The following is a 19,054-nucleotide window of genomic DNA, read 5'->3' as shown; positions in this document are numbered from 1 at the left end:
ATCTCCGAAAAACCAAAGGGAAATAACGAAAATCCGAATCAAAAGGAAAATCCACACCAACAGCGAATACTATTAGACCAAAAATCTTCGGGTAATACATAGAAAACTCATGCGCATATAATGTTACATATATGATATGATTCTATGTATGAAACGCTATGTATGATAATAGTTAATGGTGTGGTAGTACCATGATAGTAGTTGGGTAGTATTAGTGGTGTACTAAAATAATTTCAGAGCACATCGCGTGTGTTGCTATTCACAATACCCCATTGGATTAAAAACAAAATACAACACCATAAAGAACCCAAAGAACAAGTTCATTTTATTTGAACAACAAAACCAGAGTGTTTGTCGTTCAATCAAATAAGATTTTTCGGTTTTTAATATTTTTCCGCGCATTTTCCATTCAATTTCAGTGTTTCGGTGACGGTTAAAAGGGATTTTTTCGATTCTTTTTTGGATATTTTTTGTTTCTGTTTTTGAATTTCTAAATTCAAAATTCGTTGTTTTTCTCCCGACCAGTGGTAATGCCAATGTTATGTTTAACTACCAATCGTAATCCGACGGTATGTTTTTTGTCATTAAACAAAAACTTTTAATTAAATTTTTGTGAATTATACAATTGAATTGTAACGGAAATTGGATGAACTGCTCGCTGTGTGTAGTGTAATAATAAAAGCCGTGTGAATATTACAAACAAAAGAGTGCAAAATTCTGTCAGTTAATATGTTCAACTAAACATCAAAACGTTTCTCGAAGCAGCAGTAATTGGGCAGGTTCCTCGAAACTGATTTATTTGAAGCATACTCACATCGCTACACTATCAAAAAGTTCAACATAATCAAACGGTGCTGTTAGTTCGCTAATAATCAAAATAACCAAATGCATTTCACAGAACACTGCATTCGACTACATGTGGCGCAAAGCATTGCTTTTTCATTCTTGTAACATTTTCCAATTTGAAATATATTTCGAAATACGCCACACTGAAAACAGTGACTTTTTAAACTTGACAAAAGAACTCAACTCGCTTGAATGTGAGGGATGGTTAATACACCAGATAAATATAATCGTGTACCAGGCAATGAACTGCATCGCTGGATTTTCAGATATTAATTTATGTCAAGCCTTTTTTATTTTACACGGAATTGACACAGTATCTGTTTGCAGCAGGAAAAGTTTTGAAATTCTATCGAAAAAGATTTATGTGAACCGAATAATACGCTTGTTTGATTTTACTTAGTCTCTTCGGTTAGTTTACTGCGGAATTAAATTTTCCATCGTTCGAGTCGTCCAATTGGATAATATGATACTGCTAACGCTAACACGATCTATGATAACTGTGACACGATCCGTGCGACCATTAGCCCATTTTAATCTACCTTAAAAACCAACTCTACAACTGGAACAATTGAATTGTACAAACTAGGGAAATTTCGGAAGACAATTGGCTTGCGGACAGGAGTAAAGCTTCTAACGCTTTATTTTGAGCATTGCAAAAACTGCAAGCTTTGGTGAATGTGGGAGGAATTACTTTTTTTTTGTGAGGAAATATGAGACTGTGACATACGAGCCGAAAACCCGAAAATTTCCCGAAATTCCCAAAAATCCCTAAATTGTATTTAGGCCAGGATTTAGGCTTACAGAAGATCAGAAACAACTAAAGAATCCACAAGTTTTTCAATATGTAACCTTAAAAGTGAATTTGCCAAAAACCCACAAAAAATTGGGAAAAATTTTTGGGTATCAAAATAAACTTATTGTCTCATCTCATGTTTAAAAAAAAAAATCTGTGATTGTCTCTTGTAGGCGCAAGGAGTATAGCGAGCATCTCGTAGCACAGGTCGATTTTTAAAACTTACGCCCTAATTTTCTAACTTTTAGGAAAACCGAGAGGCAGATAACCGTGTATTTTGAGTGCAACTGAATTTCTTAAAAGAACCTCTTCAAATGATTTTCTTTTGATTTCTAAGGATTTTCTTTGATTTCAAAAAGATTTGTTTCTGTGAGATGCTTTGCATTTAATAATGCTGTTCAAGAATAAACCACATCTTATCAGGCTATGACGACAGTGGCAAAAAGATGACCAACCTCTATGGAGTAGGTCATACTATTTTGTATGAACAAGTCTAGTGAATCATAAATAAAGTGAAAGTAACCTTTCATCGCAAAGTTTGATCGTGTATAAATCGGTCGAAGATCTTATGTGTTTAACTTTTCATATCATTTCATCACCCCATTTGATGCCACATGCGGGGCTAGTGGTTTTCTTAAAATTTACAGGAATTTGTTTAGGATTATTAACGATTTTGAGGATTTTTTTGACAAGGATTTTACATGATTACCTGCCCTTTGTGACCGACGAAGTGTATTAACAAAATGTGGACTTTCTATGGTCTAGACCGAAAAAAATGTCACCTTTTTTTCAGTGTATTCAAGTTCGTAGTTTCTCGTACAAACTTCAATTGTTGGTGGAAATGATCTGTTTATTTATTTCGATAAAGGCGAAAAACTCGGTTTGCTTTAATTTGAATTTAACCATATAATTGCCCACCACACTTGCTCACCCTGAGAAAGCCGGCTAGCTGCGGCCCTGATTTAAGTAGCACACGTACTAATTAGAATAGTTCGCAGATAAAAATATGGACCTAGATCTAAATCTTTTTGGGATTAACAGTACGCGACCGAATCTTTTTTAGAATTTAAATTTGATCCCCTCAGGGATTACTTGAACTTATCCTCAAATAATTAATCCCTAGAGGAATTAAATTTTAATCTTTGAGGCCCTAACGTTTGATGCTTGTTTACTATCCGTTGAAACGAAAATCTCATTTTAATCTGATCAAAATGTTATTTATAGTGCAATAAAAAAAATCTAACCTACTTTCACTTCAGAAAAAAAAAGATTTTTTTTAATCGGATATTGTGTGATACTACAGTTTTTATCTAAACGTCTGATATGAGAAGAAGCTTTTTTGTGACTCTGGAATGAGAAATGTTTTTATTAAACAGATTTTTTTTTTATTTACCTGACGAGATTTGAACCCGGGACCTCCTGAACTTCAGTCTACGATCTTACCACTGCTGCAAATTGTTCTTAATACCAACGTGGCTAATTGTGAACCGTTGTTTCAAAGAAACTAATTCCTCGTGGGATTAAAATTGGGATTAAAATGCAAATTGCCAGATGGCAAGATCGTCACTTTAAACCTCGATATTTTTTCATGATTTTCATTTTTATATTCTTCTGTAGTTTCCTTACCATTCTATACAAGTATTTAACCATTTAAATTCAAAAATGTCTGTTTTCCCATAGTAATGTGAAATAGTTCGCTGCTAAAATTGGCCTTACTGCCATTTTCAATCTAGAATTTCCCTATACTATCTTTAACCATATCCAAATTAACTGGTAGTATCTTTAGAAAACCAACTTAAAATTTCTATTCTGAGCCTGGTATTGTAAGGCAGAAAAAACCATCGGTAGTACCATTGAAACATTTTAACAACAAATAAATGTCCGTTTCAATTAATTTTTCTCACATAACCATATCTTGTTCGTAAATCGTGTTCGAACTAAATTAACACAAAAGTGTGATTTCAAGACGATTAAATTATAGACGGAAAATTCTAAGCAGCAGTATCATCATTCAATCCTCAATATTATTGTTTAGTCCTACTTTTAATCCCTGAAAGAATTACATTTTTTCAATTTCTGGCGAAGATTAAAAATCTAATCCCGAAAGAATTACTTTTTGAAAGTAATCCCCTCGGACCTAAAAACTGTAATCCCATATTTTTATCTGTGTTGTTACAAACTTCGACAATCAACTTTGTGCAATATGGTGCACGATATACTATTATGTAATATGGTGCATGAGGTTTTATTGCAAGAAAATGTTAAATTGTCAATCCGAGGCGAAGCCGAGGCCGACTACACACCGTAGTGAAATCGTGATTATATGAAAATCCATTATTTCACTCTTTTGTGACGGCTTAGCTACGTAAACTTCTGTTTAAACACTGGAGTGGATCCGAAATAATTGCTCAATAATTTAGTGAAAAGAATAGGTTTCTATTCCAGAATCAAGTGATATTGCTCACTCTAACTAGATTATTTCAGTAAAATACCGTAAAAGACCCAACAATGACAATACATTTTTCACAACTAAACGAATGTCTTAATCGTTGACCGTCTTCTCTGGTCAAGTACACCAACAAGTAAATATTCAAATCAAATACCAATGGATTATAAATTGTGAAACATAATTCTCGCGTATATCTTCATTAAGCCACTAAATGATCGCATATATGACAACAATTTACAGTGATGGGCAAACATCATTCGTTTTATTTATACCCGAGCAATTAATCAAGTAAAATTTCATTGATGGACATTGTATATCCGTAGCGAAACGGCTACAACTGCAACAAGATGACCTGAGGTACATTGACCGGATGTAATGAAAAAAAAGCTCCGTAAATAGCTGAACGATTGAAAATGATGAATAGAACAAGAATTTCTGTGCTGTATGGGTAAAATGCTAGAGGAAAAAACTGAAATGGACTTTAGGATGTCATTCAGTTAGGATAGCCAGGAAGTAGGATTAAAGTTTCGACAAAAATTAGAAAATTTAAATAAAATTGTAACCAAAATGCCAACTTTAGTACTTCAAAATAGAAGTAAATTTTGTGTGACATTAACTCTGGAAATAACATTTTCATACGTGCGGTATGATCAACCTTATTTTCTCCACTTAAAATGACAAAAGAAAATGACGTTTTGTTAACGCTTTGATTGATGAGAGAACGTTCTTCCCTCTTGTTTTGACAGGTGAGAAAATTTATACTTTCTCTTCTGAACTGTAACATTTGTTCTTTTTTCGAAGATATGTGTGGCATATTGATTTTTTAGATTCGTGGAGAAAAACTGTTAATCACACATCGCAATATGCAAAAAAAAAAAATTGGAAATACCACATGACTCCACCTAAAAGTTACATTCATTTATTTATTCAAAGCGAAAAAAAATACTGCTCGCATACGGCGCAGTCAATAAAAAAACGATCTTTTCAATCAACAAATATTACAATAAATAAAAATCATCCGCTCTATTACTTCCTAAAGTTCCAAGAATACATGCCGCATTGCCTCTTTGTATAGCAATAGAAATTTTCTGCAACAGATAATCTTTGGAACGTGGCTCCCCTGATGCTCTCTTCATCAACGATCCCAACTTGTCAATAAATTTCCTTGTTTCTGGACCCATGCAACCTAATGATTCAAAGGCAAGGGGGGTAAATAAAATAAAACTCCACCTATGTTTTGTTAAACAACAGAAGTATTCGATTTTTAATTTCTAATTGCATTTCTCGGTACAAAATGACAAAACCTAAGAATGTGCGCTACAGCTCCCAAATATGTCTTCGAGTGTACGTAATATCAACTTGTCTTTTATGATGATAAGTAAAACATTTCACTGAGTAGGAAGTTATTCATCTAGCGAATCCACAGGCATACACAAAGTTTTAACCATCCACCAAAAATTATTTCTGGCTGCAGAAATTCTAATGCTAAGCAAAATTAGACAATAGACAATGGTCTATTAACGTCTGGTTAATGTGCCATTTGTGAAAGGTTACCGCAGGGAAAATACGATATTATGTAATTCGTCGTCCTCTTTCATACAAAAAATTACAAATGTTACAAACAGGCAGGAAAAGAGTCATTGTGAACTCCGGTAGGCTTTGTTGTGAAAAACGTTGTGTTGACCTCTTCAAAAAAAAGAACAAAATTTCGTTTTCTCGGGTGACTTGTGTACAGAGCGTAGCGTACACCTTCGAAATGAAATTAACTTCTTTTTTTCCTTCTGTGAACTATTGCATAGAGTCCGCTACGACCGAAATTCGAAAGACTACTTGTTTGTTATGGTTGCGACATGGCTCCATTTCGACATTATTTCCCAAACGGAATGTGAAAGTTGTTTTGACTAATACCTAACATAATCATTAAAAAATTAAAATTATCTTGCTCACTGGAAAGGATGTTTTGTGAAACTCGCCATCGGCTCATATCTGTACATAAATAATTTTTTCAATTGCAACTTGGAATAATCATTTAATCGCTGTCATGTATGGAGCAAGTAGCTTTTTTTATCATCAAGCACTGTTGGAAGTTAGTCAAAACATGTGTGCATATGTGGTATTCCATAAAGAAAATGAAATGAAAATGGAAAACATCTTGTATCGCTAAGAGCAGATAAACATAGAATATCCTTTCTCAACGAAGAAAAATCCTAGGAAAATTTTCGAAAACTAGAAAATTGTTTAATGGTAAAATTCTCAAAATCGAAGTACATCCTCAAAAAAATCATCAGAAACTTTACAAACTAACTTGGCAATCCTACACACACGGAATTTTGAAAACCGACACATTTTCTGTTTTTGTGTTTTACTTGAGTTTTCGATTTCTCCACATAAAAATACATGCAAAATTCACAAGAAGCCAGTAAACCACAAAACAGAAAATTTGTCGGTTTTCAAAATTCCGTGTGTGTAGAAAATCTACAAAACGTAAATGAAACTGAAAATATTCAGAAAATCATTGAAAATTCTCAGAAGATTTCCGAAAATCCTTTGTTGACCAAATTTCTCGTCTAGTATACTTTACGGCAATTACACTTTCCAAATCACAAAAATGTGACAAAAAAAAACTCTTTAAAATTTAGTTTTAAGGTTGCTCTCATACCAGGAAAAAATTTCTCAAATTTTTACATATATTTCCAAAAACAGTTTTAGGGAAAACAGGAAAGCTCATGCACATTGATCGGTTTGAAATCTGTGGAACCCGTTACGATAATTTGTTCTACCAATGTAGTCCTAGTGCATTTAAAAATTCCAGACTGTGGACAAAATCAAAGTATCCGGTTAAATGACGAATGTAATTGAAAAATGAAATATTAGCGTGCTTGTCATGATTCAAAAATTCAAATGTTCTTCGTTTACATAGAGACGGCAAGATATTAATATCTTAGTTCGACATTTGCGGCTTCTAATCTTAAAATCAAAATCATTCTTTATTGAATATTAACTATTAACTGTAGCTTCGCAACATTGTTAACGGCCAATCAGATCATGCATTCTCAGTACATGGTACCGATAAAATTATCAATTTTTCCTTTCTTGTTCGTAAAATTTGAAATAGTGGCATTTAGTCTCATTGTTTTTGCCATTCAATAAATTTAGCGAAGTGTGATTCGGTGGCAGCACAAAACATGTGTATTATTTCCCATTAAATTTATCCATCCTAGCTCGGGTATATTTATTTAACCGAAACACAATTTCAACATTACATGCATGCAGTTAGGTATATAAACTCTCGTAGACAAATTTCTAGTTTGACTTTCCATAGTTTAGAAAATCAAGTTTCATAATAATGACCATGTGTGGGTAATGAAATGTGAGTGGGAGGTTGAGTGAATGTAGCCAACTATTATTTTCTATATATGTGTATAGCCCCCGAAAGCTGACATAACAAAGAGGAAAGACATCATATCGAAAACAAGGCTTTAAACCTAACAAATACCTATTCAAACACCACGCCATGATGTCGTTTGGTTGCTTTTGTGTACCACAAATGTCGCACGCCGGGGTTTTTGGGTATATCTGGTTTGGTTTACTTGTCACTTGTTTCGAGGTTTCCTGGACAACACGCATATGATGTATATTGTAAAACGTGTGTAGTGTGCGTTTGATTTATTTTCAATTTCACAGATTTCACAGACTTTGAAGAATAAATAGAAAATGCGGAAGATTCGTTCGAAAATCAACGTGACCAACCAGCAATGTTGATGGCATAATTGTTATTATTGTTCGGTGATTAACTTGTCCACAATTCATGTCTGGAAGGGTTGCTTTTTTCGACTTAATTATTATAATTGGGCTGGGCAGAGACTTTTCATTATTCATATTTTATCGAGATTCATTGTATTTAAGGTCTGCCCATAAAATACGAGTGTGCTTACGGGGGAGACAGACAGGTCTCTGAGGATATGCCACCTTTGAAATGGTAAATATCTAGTAGTTTCGTCAATTAGAGAAACACAACTCATTTAGTGCTTAGATTTGCAAAACCAATCGCTTCCCTCGAAACCTTAAGTGGAGCGTACCACATTTACAACAGATAAATAGAGACTACACACAGAAAAATTGGGCATGCATGATAATATAAGAAAAATGAAATTTTATTTTTTTAGCTCTGTTTCGAACATTGTCAGCATATTTGAAGCGAAGCTTAACAAGTGAAGATTAATATTGTTATATTTCGCTAAAGTGGCATGTCCCGTTCCTGCATATAACAATTCATTTTAGTCTTTAAACGCAGTCTGTTTTGGGGGTTCAGGAATTCAGCTATTCATATCGACGGAGGTAAAGTCGATGAAGCTGAAAAACATCTGGACGTCTCCAATGTATAATGTCTTTAGTAACAATAATTAAAATTCGTTCTAACCACAGGACAGGCTTGAATTGGATAAACATTACTATGATCAACATCCTCCGATATATGAATGTGGAGTGTTTTAATTCAAAAATGTGAACGTAATTTTATAAAAGAAAACAGTGAATGAAGTTGCTAAGTGTACGTAAAGAGGAAATTTTAATATTTAAGTGACGATGATCTATGTGCAGTAAGAGAAACTTAAAGAAATTACTCCAAAATAAAATAGAAGAAAAACAATGCATTTAACTGGGAATACAACTACTCCCAACAACACTTCGACGAATGCGTCAAGTGGTAATACATCAAATACATCCGAGAATACAACAACGCCATCAGCAGCTAGTCTCTTAAACGATGCATACACAAAAATGACCTCGGACATATTAGCGGAACGGACACTAGGCGACTTCTTATCGGAACATCCCGGTGAACTGATACGAACTGGTAGCCCATTGTTTGTATGTACAGTGTTACCACCACATTGGCGTTCCAATAAGACCTTACCCGTAGCATTCAAAGTGGTTGCATTGGGAGACATCGGTGACGGTACAATGGTGACGGTTAAAGCGGGAAACGACGAAAATTACTGTGCAGAATTACGCAATTGTACGGCTGTGATGAAGAACCAGGTAGCAAAATTCAATGATCTACGATTTGTTGGACGCAGTGGTCGGGGTAAGTCAATGATAAAACTTTCACAGATTTCACTTTTCGATAATTTTTTGTGATCCCTAAATTAATCAAATGTACCAGTAACCATAAATCACACAAATTGCGGAAAAATAAATCTGTTAGAAGATTACTGATAATTCATTGCGGAAAACCCACTTAACCCCTTATTCATTCTGTAAACATCATCTTTCCCGTAATTCTTTTCAATACTTATCTTCTTTAACCGAAAATTGTGACAAACATCCTGTTGCGTTAACCATATTTTTTCCATAGCTTTTACACAAATATACAAATATATATGTATACGTATCTGCTACGACGAACGTTAACATCTCGAATATTATACACTTCCTTGGGCTGTCTAATCTTTCGCTCATCCTACACCGACACAGAAAATTTTCTTTCATAAATACTTTCTCTATACAATATATATATATTTCCACAGTGTAAAGAAAGACATGCGGCACTTGTTGAGAAAAAGTTTTTCTCAAAAAGACTACCTCAAGTTTGCCGGTGTATTATATATGAGGGATAATAGAACGCATTTTCTACAAGAAAAATTTAAAAGGCGGAAAATAAATTTGTAAAGAAGATGTTATGTCTAACGAGAAAATAAAGTATAATGGGGGAGTGAAATAAACATGGGAAAAAAATAATAATATATTGTGTGTACACGGTAGTAGGTGAAAGTTTCACCCTCAATTTCCGTTGAATAAAGCCACTCATTTATTTATTTATCGATACATAAGTTTTGGTAGACAGAGATTTTCAGAGGTTACTTAATTTATGTGTAAAATTCATTGGTAATTTTTTTTTTTTGGCTGAACTCAATGATGTCTTTTGCGCAAATAACCAAGTTTTTAAGTAGAATATACTTATATTACGGTGAATTTACTTTCTTGTTTGAAAAGGACATCATTTGGTTGTGTTTTGGGGTAAAATGCGATGGAATTATGAGACTGATTGTTATGGTCGCCTAATTGGCGTGAGCGTTTATTTATTTGATCTGATTTGCTCGGTTATAGTGTTCACTAACAGCCTTTTACGGCCAATAACAAGTGCAGTCTGGACCACCGGCTTAACGTGACTTCCGGACCTCGCCTCGAAGCAACTACTCTCTGATGAAAGTTAGGTGTTAATTAATATCTCGTCTAAATGTTAGGTTACGTCATAGGAGTCATTTAGTGTGTACATCGTTGTAGCCGCCAAACACAACTGTCCAAATTAGTAAGCTTGAGTGAATCAGGATCATTTTGGTGGAAGGCCAGTACGAAACCACTGAGCCACTCGGTGCATATATATTATGTCGATGCCATGTAACCATCGATAATGACTTTTACATTTCGAAAAGGACATTTCATGAAGGCAAATAAAATTCAGTCAACAAAGAAAAGCTTTTTTCAAATTTATTTACGAAATATGGATCTCAACTGAATAGATCAACTGATCTCTTTCGACACAAGTGCTGAAATTAATGAAACATCCTTGCTTTTCTGACTAAAGAGGTCTTACATAGCAAAAAGCATGTTCAAAACAAATGAAGTAAAAGATTTCTGAAATCAATCTGTCAAAATCTTCGCTCAAATAAAGTAATAGATCAGATAGTTAAACTGTTAATATGCTTGCCGTCTGTGACAGATTAAATAATATTTTGGAAATTGTTCCCTTAGTTTTGTAGAATATTAAAAATAGTTTATATGTGGGGAGCTAGGCATTTGTTCAAATATACGAAAGCGTTGGTTAGAAGCGAGGAGAATGATAGTGTATATCTTTTTTTACTCTTCTAACCAACGCATTCGTACATTTAAATAAATGCCTAGCTCCCTAAATCTAAACTAAAACTAATTCTAAAAAAATACGGGTCCAATTTTTTAGCCTTCCAGACCAGATAAACTCCATTCTAGATGAATTTTAGACTCTTCATGTAAAGTGAACAGGCCTAACTCAGACACACATCAATGAAGTTTGACGAACGCGACCAACAAGGTTTATGTTGTTTTATCTCTAAATTTTCTGTTCATGTGGATTGCTTGATGGTAAAAAAATTATATTCCACCAAATTCAAATAACCGACAAAAAAAGCTCTGCAGTCGGATATAAAATTCGTTGGACGTATTTTGTGCGAGTTAACCAACGTTGGTTTCACTGTAAATCCAATATTGAATGTAAAAATGTCGATACACACAAGCAGTCATAAAATAAAACCAACGCTTAATAGAAAAAACCGCGCTCCGCTTTGACACGAGTGCAAGCGGTAAACGATAAACGGAATTAAATTACTAAATTTTTGAAGCAATAACTATTCGTTTCGAGTTAAATTGTGCTGGGGCGGTTACGTAAATTATGAAAGCATAATTGGAGGCATTGCTCAACAATTTTTTATATTACCAACAAGCTTCGTATGATTTTTTTTTATCCGGTACACATACAGTGGACGTCAGAGAAATTTAGATAGGGATTCGTTTCAGCGTTTCACTCATACAAACAAAACCGCTTTTATTGTTCAAAGCCAAAATGTATTTCGATATGTTTTTATTCTGCTGGTAAATGTAGAAAATGAATTTTAAGATTCGTACCCGAACTTACTATTTTTATTAGCAGAATGTTACGTCATTGTTGTTAAGTATCTATTGTAGAAGACACTTGTTTATTACAAAATCTTTTACTTCAATATTTACATTTTGCTTGATAAGATAATACTGTCCAGAGCTAATCGCTTATTACTGTTGTCGTTGTTGACAACACATGATTGGAAACTTTTAATTTTCTACGAACCAGGTGGCTGTAGTAAATATATTCATTTTCAAAGGAAAATCAGCAGTTCACCTGTTGCTGTCATGTCCAAATCGTCCCGCATTTTTTTTTTAAATAAAAAATAATAATTTAGATGGGAGAGGGATGAGCGATTTTTGTTTTAAATACATAGAGATGTTTGCAGCTATGAGTCTCACATTAGTCAATGCATTCATACGTTACGTTTATATCGCAAAATAAATTTTTTAAATCTGAAAGTAAACAAAAGTTTTCACAAGAGGCTCAATCTATCATTTTAGATGATCAAAGTTTCTGTAAGCTTCTGAAGCGAATCCTAAATAGAAAAGGACTTTAAGATTCTTTAAATTTGAAAGCATATTCTTTGGCTTCTTGAGGCGAACCATTTCATTCAGACTATTCAACAATTCAACCGAACTATTCAAGAAATACTTTTCATTCGAGAGAGAGTTACTAGCATTTCCATAGTCAAAGCTAACATAGAGAAAAAAAGATTCTAAAAAGAAAATCTCATTGTACTGCACAATATGAACCACGCACACAGCTTTCAATTAGCTGCAACCCTTCTTTAAAATTTTATTCCGAAATTTTCACAAAGACCATCCGAAGAGAAAGAGTTACGTTTATTCAAAAACTTATAAATGTTCTAGAACACATTATATAAGATTAGCACTTCCTTATTCCAACTGTATAGAGTCTATTAAATCACAATACAAGATTTCAATGTAAACAAAAGCCGTCAGCCTATGTATCTACGATTGTAGACAGAACAGTAAATCACCTCATGAAAATAAATTTAACAAAGCTCTTATACAAATCTACACAAAATCCTAAGTCCTTTCACTAGTCAGTCTCTTTTCTATTATCTTATTGTGATGTATGTAAAGAGGATAATGGATTAACAATTCAGAAATTTATTTTGCCTATGTCTATATGATGGCAGAGTTACATGTAACGATGTGTATATTTTCAAATTAACAACTAAAACATCGCGACTAAAATTCTCTGTTATACTTACTACCCCATGCCCAACCATACTATTATACACATACTCTACACCGGCTCCATATAGACAGACACACACAGAATGTGTTGTGTATGAATTTCGTACTTGCATGTTTTTGGCTTTCGGAAAATTGGTGGATGTGAAGAACAACAGATTCGTGAAATCAGCAATTTGAAATTTATATAGAACAATTCACATTTTGAAAAGAGAACTTTGTGTCAAATTTCACATTGGCAAGTGTTTGGTCCATTTTGAATTAAAACAAACTGGGTTTTGCATATATTATACGACAGATAGTTATAATATTTATGGTGGATCTATATCTATCTCTCCGGCTAGATAGATTTATATATTGTTACGTTTAAAACTTTTGCGTATAGAATTTTCGCGTTTGTAATATTTTCTAATATATCCATCCATATAAACTCTAGTGTGTGTATGGTGCGCTGATTTTGTAACACACAGAGCAGAGGGGTTTACTTTCAAATATATATCGAAACTCACTTTATTTATAAACCGATATAAAACCGTATAGTGTTACATTCATACATAGACACGATATATTATGCTGTATTTATACAATGTGGTATATATATATATATATATACATACACCGTGTACAGTGGCATACAGATATAGGATATATGTACGTAGATGGAAATCCTATATTATTTTGAATATTTTATAAACTTTATCCACATTCATATATGCGGGCTGTTGGTTTCTACGTTCGTAATAAAGGGTTAAAAATGGATTTCCATATAACATTCGTTATATTATATTTGCATACTTATGTGTGGAATGGTTATATCGCAAGTCGTGACATTGGCATAATATATTTCGCTATATATGAAAATTTGACAAATTGCAGGGAATATTTTGAATTTAATTAAATTATCGAGGCATATTAAAATTATTGATTATTATGTAAAACAAAATAAAATAACTATTTATGGAATGGTGTGAGGATTCTGTACGTATATGGGCTGTGTATGGCATAGAGAATGTGTAGAGAGTAATTTGATTAATGAATGGCACATTTGTAAGGAACAAAAAAAAACGAGAGAAAGTTATAAGCTGGCTGCAATATCAGACTGATTCAAATACAACAACCATTAGTAAAAATGTTAAAGGATCTTAAAGAAAATTTATCATTCTTTGGATAACTAATAATCCATACGCTTCCCCGCTCTTTACAGCTGCAATCGACAGTTCATTTTGGCAGCCTTCTTTATTTAAATAAGAATTTTGTTTTACCGAAAATCAATTGAGTTGTTTAGTTTTCAACATGCACCTACTTATAATACCTGCCGTTCAATTAATCGAAACATCGCCCGCCATCAAATTTCATTCGAAAATTGTTTTCATGATTATGCAACATATGTTTTGTAACGACCCATTTGTAATTAGCTTTTATTGAGGCTGAATGCATGGTTTTACCTTGCTTCTTGTATCGAAAGTGAAATTCACGTTTGTCATGTGAAGCATTAGGAGAAAGTGATTCTTGGATGATTTGCTGGGCGGAGTATACGACTCTTAAACGTGCATGGAAAGCATTCTCTGTCCTGTTACGTACTATGAGAATTGGTATTTCTTTTGATCTCAGAATAGATTGAAACAAAATCTTGTACTTCATTTGTTTCGACACATATTTTACTGTATATGTCTGTTCCATCGTCCTACAATAGTATTTTACATAATAGTAAAAAGATGAAAAGAAGAATTTTTGTGTGAATTTTGTTGTTCCGAGGTTAATATACACACGAAAGCGAGACTTTTCATTTTTATACCGAGTTATGTAATGTATTTTATCACATACGCGCGGTGTTCGGATGTCAAAATTACTCAACTAGAAGTTTAATTGAAAAATTACACTTCAGGTCTATGTTGCTGTCTCGTTTTCGCTTATGTGATAAAATAGAGTACACACTTGTCACTATCAGTCTCGGCAAGCCTCGACTTCTTCGTGACAAGTGTGTATTATATGCTGAGGGCATCGTAAGTGCTCGAAACATGAAAAGTACGATTTTCGACGCATGTAGCACGTAAAAACAATTTGTTTGAGCAATTTTATTAACATTTCGTTAACCATAATTTTTTGCTATTTTCTATGGAAGTTTTGGCATCTAAAATAACCTTTGAACGGACCTATAACTTGCCTGCATTATTATACACAGACGGAAAAAATCTAACATGAAACATTAGAAGATCAAAATGGAAAACATATCTTGTTAAATAACGATGTTATTGTTCACAGAATGTTACGGACTTTATTCTAGACTAGACCGCTGTGTCAGCCTTTAAAATGTGTCAACATATGTCCGTAAATTGAAAAACTCCGTTATCAACTTACCTCTTTCAATTTGACAAAGAAAGTAGAAATTGTGTCGCTGCCTAATTTGGTCTAGATTAATGTTTTATACTTTTTCTGCAGTAATCCAATTAGAATTTGAATTTCAAACTTTTTTTTTTTCAAAAAATAAAAGTTTTTTTCTGCAGATTTGTTTATTGAAGCGTCATTCAAATTTCAATTTCAATTATTAACTTTTCTCTTCATTTCCCTTACATTTTGTGAATTTTGTAATTTTGTATGGTTTATGCCAATTAAAACTGCTAATTTAGAAGAATTGTACCTACATCTAATAATTGAATTTTGAATTTGATTTTTTTTTTATTTCTTTACATGGCAGCTTTTCAGCACTAGTGCTGCAACGAATATCACAACGATAAATTCGAAAATATGTTGTGTTGATAAATTTCTGCAATTATTTGACGGGTTTGACAATCGGCGTTTATCTCCATATATGGTCGTCTTACAGTAGACTAAATTTTGCAGCGAAATACTTCATCTCAGTCGGTCGTAAATATTTAAATCATTTCAAGTAATAGATTCGTCGATTGCCCTTTCGATATGCTTGCTACGTTAACGCAACTTTTTTGTTAATATGCAATACAACCGTTATGAGACGGAATGAATTAAATCGGATAGCAGATAGAAGTTGTATTTTGGTTACTGTAAAGAAGAGTTCACTTTTTTTAACAGTGGGCAATTCCATTTGACATGTGCCGTGGGGACGGGACTCTAGCGTATTAGCATCTAGTCTCTGCTAGCAATATTTTTAAGAGAGTTACCAATATTCTTTATTTTTCATGAAGTTTCCCGCAGCTCGGGTAAAAGAAAACATTCTAGACCTCAAATTATACTCGAGAACTGTCCTTCAACCATGCCTGCTTTGAAATACATTTCTGTCTAAATTTTTCACCATTGTTTGAAGCAAGACTCTGACCCCAAGCCATTAATCAAGGCTCGAATCAAGGTTGTTATTACAATTCACTCCCATGCTCATGAGAGCAATGAAATTCATTTTCAATTGACGTCCATTATATATTACTACAAATCTACAGTTCAGTTGTTTTAATAACAAGATTTTATGGCAGATTATGTAGCCGCTTTTATGGAACCGAATGATGAATTCAAGAGGCATCAAAATAATATCTGACCAAAGGGTAAACGTTCGAAACGAGTATAAACTTGTGGTCGAATGTGTTCGAAAATCAGTGCAAAGTACATTTCATGGGTTGCAATACACTTCATGCACACATGTGTGCAGCTAAACGGCGAATCTAATTGTGAGCACAATCAATAAACGTTTTGCAATATGAGTTTGGTGTCGTTTTTTTTCGTTCGTTCATTATGAAATCATTTTCAATCACTTAATTACACTGTCCTACACAAACATTGCCTGTTACTGTCACCTGTGACATCGTTCTAGGAAATTATTATATGCAGACAGGATTGGTAAATGTTGAGAACCACAGAAGGGTTAATAGCTGTTTTATCCTTGCTACGATGACATAGTTTTTAGGGTATGAGTTTCGAAATGGATTAAATTGTACATAGCCCCAGTTTCCTTCTCGTATCAAGTATATTCATCACGGTCTATATTTCTGTTTATCCATCTTTGCTCCTCAACGTATTATTATATATACGAATGAACGTATTACATAGTTGTGCAAACATGGGCTATTTGTATGTAAAATTTTCGTCACCCGTTGAGAGGCAATTAAATAGCCACAGCATCTCAAAACGGTTCCCCTCGTTTGTGTAGATAATTGCATTCTGTGTATAATGTCCTTCACTTTGTACCTGCAGGTCAGGTACAAATTTAACACCAATGTAGACACATTGTACACCCAATGTGACATTTAAGTTAATTATTTTAATTATACAACGATAGGCTATGTTGCGTTGTTATAGAATTTGAAGTTTGTACATTGGATGGTTTGAATTTGTAAATTTGCAGAGAAAAGATGAGACTCTTGGTCTATGAATTTCTATCGCTTGGCAGTTGTGAGCTCGATCAACGCACTCCAAGAACAGACACAAGAACGGATTTTTATAACGGTCAAAAAACCTCTTATTTTGGTCCCAGCAGTGCTATTATACCAACATAAAAAACTAAATTTATCTGAAAAATTCTGACTACTTCGTCAAGTCATTTTAAATCAGTTCTTGAGCCTGTTTTGGAATGCGTTGGTTCGATGCGATCAAATTGTTCAAACATTATATTGACACAGACCCAAGTTTGCATTGAATCTGCAGAAATTCTAACCCAATATTTTTCTGCTATTGATACGGTGGAAGAATAATAAGAATTTACATTTTCAACAATTACAATCCAATCGACGTTATTCATTCCACATGCGATTCACACGTTATAATACATATACATATGTAAATGTCGTAACGTTGGTAAGGCATGTGGAATTAACAGCGTCGATTGGATTATAATTGTTACTTCTTATAATTCCGACAAATACAATATTTTTAGTAAAGAAAAGTGAAAAGAACTTTTTTCCGTAATGAGACTGGAACAATTTCTTTTTTATTTTCTTGTGCAGCGATTTGCAAGGACGACAATTTTAAGCATTTGCATTTATCGTGCCTTATCTGATTTCGCTGAGCACTTAGAATAGATTCACAGGTGTTCGCAATATGGGCAATATGTGTGTACGTACCCTTGATGACTAATTCATTTGTAACAAATGAAAACGTCGTAGAAAAGTATTGAATGAAAAATTCTAACAAAATCGTTCGGCAGCGCAAAACACCATCGAAGTTTTGTGTACTCTACATCAAACCGCATCAAATGTTACTAGTTCGATTGCAGAAGAAAAACAAACTTAATGCAAATGCTACACACAGTATTAAAAAGAAGAACATGCTTTAAGTCTTTAAGAACGAATGTTTTGCATTATCTTTCACTTGGGGGAATTGAATGAAAAAAGCTTTTGTTTTCGTGTGGTATAATTTTCGCAAATTCTGCGATATTTCATTTTTTTAATGTAAGCGCTTCCAGAAATTTTAGGAAGCCTGAGCCCAATTAATGTCTAGTCTTCGTACGTGAAAATGTTATTCCGACACTTACGAGATGTGACATACAATAATCCATTGGAGATGAGCGGGTTGACTTTTTTTGAATCGCGTCACAACCCGACCCGGTTGAATATTTCTGGAACACACTCAGTGAAACCCCGACCGATTCCTAGCCCACCCGAACTGTGCCCAACCTTCCAACTTCATGTCGGTTTGAAACTCGCTCGAACCCAGCCGTTTCGAATGAAAACTATGCAAAGTAAAAAAAGGCAAAAAAATCGCCCACGTAATTTAGAAGGGCAAACACACACTACGAAGCATTATCATAGGTTCCAACATTTCTTTGGTATCTATTCCAACTCAAAAATAATCGGAAATTACTGGAAAATCCCATTGGATAGCTTAACACGTTCATTCGTTTGAAAGTCGTGTAGAAATGCTGTAGGTTGTTCAGCTCAGACTTCTTCAACGGGTCAAATACTATAAATTCCTAGAGGCTCAACAGAATTATTTTGTTCTTTCACTCCATGTCTTCATGTAATATCCAATAACGATATTTCAGAATAAACAAAAAAAAAATCCCTAAAAAACAACAGTTCCAAGCTCCAATTTAACGATTTATTTAACTAAATTGTGAAAAGCACACATAGAAAATTAATATGCCCAACTATATTGTGGTGTTGTTTTGAACTCAAATTTGGTTCACCATTGTGTGTAAACAGAATGAC

At 33.7% G+C, this 19,054-nt stretch overlaps 1 protein-coding gene and 1 long non-coding RNA gene across 3 annotated transcripts in view; both read left to right on the top strand.

Annotated features, from left to right (window-relative positions):
* The first annotated feature begins 201 nt into the window (after positions 1-201).
* LOC119068961 lies at positions 202-2,775 on the top strand. Its single transcript, XR_005086253.1, has 3 exons — positions 202-214; positions 1,842-1,846; positions 2,638-2,775. It is a non-coding gene; the product is annotated as an uncharacterized LOC119068961 (long non-coding RNA).
* Positions 2,776-8,508: 5,733 nt separating this feature from the next.
* The window catches only part of LOC119068959 (runt-related transcription factor 3), a 31,119-nt gene continuing 20,573 nt past the window's right edge, over positions 8,509-19,054 (top strand). For both annotated transcript variants that reach the window (XM_037172828.1, XM_037172827.1), the window contains exon 1: positions 8,509-9,174. In XM_037172828.1, coding sequence (XP_037028723.1) covers positions 8,736-9,174 — 439 coding nt within the window. In that variant the 5' untranslated portion in view covers positions 8,509-8,735. The remainder of the gene's footprint in view (positions 9,175-19,054) is intronic.

This window comes from Bradysia coprophila (assembly GCF_014529535.1).
Source record: "Bradysia coprophila strain Holo2 chromosome X unlocalized genomic scaffold, BU_Bcop_v1 contig_20, whole genome shotgun sequence".
Classification (NCBI taxonomy): domain Eukaryota; kingdom Metazoa; phylum Arthropoda; class Insecta; order Diptera; family Sciaridae; genus Bradysia; species Bradysia coprophila.
The sequence above is the reverse complement of the archived record's forward strand: the minus strand, read 5'-3'. Positions and strand labels throughout refer to the sequence as shown.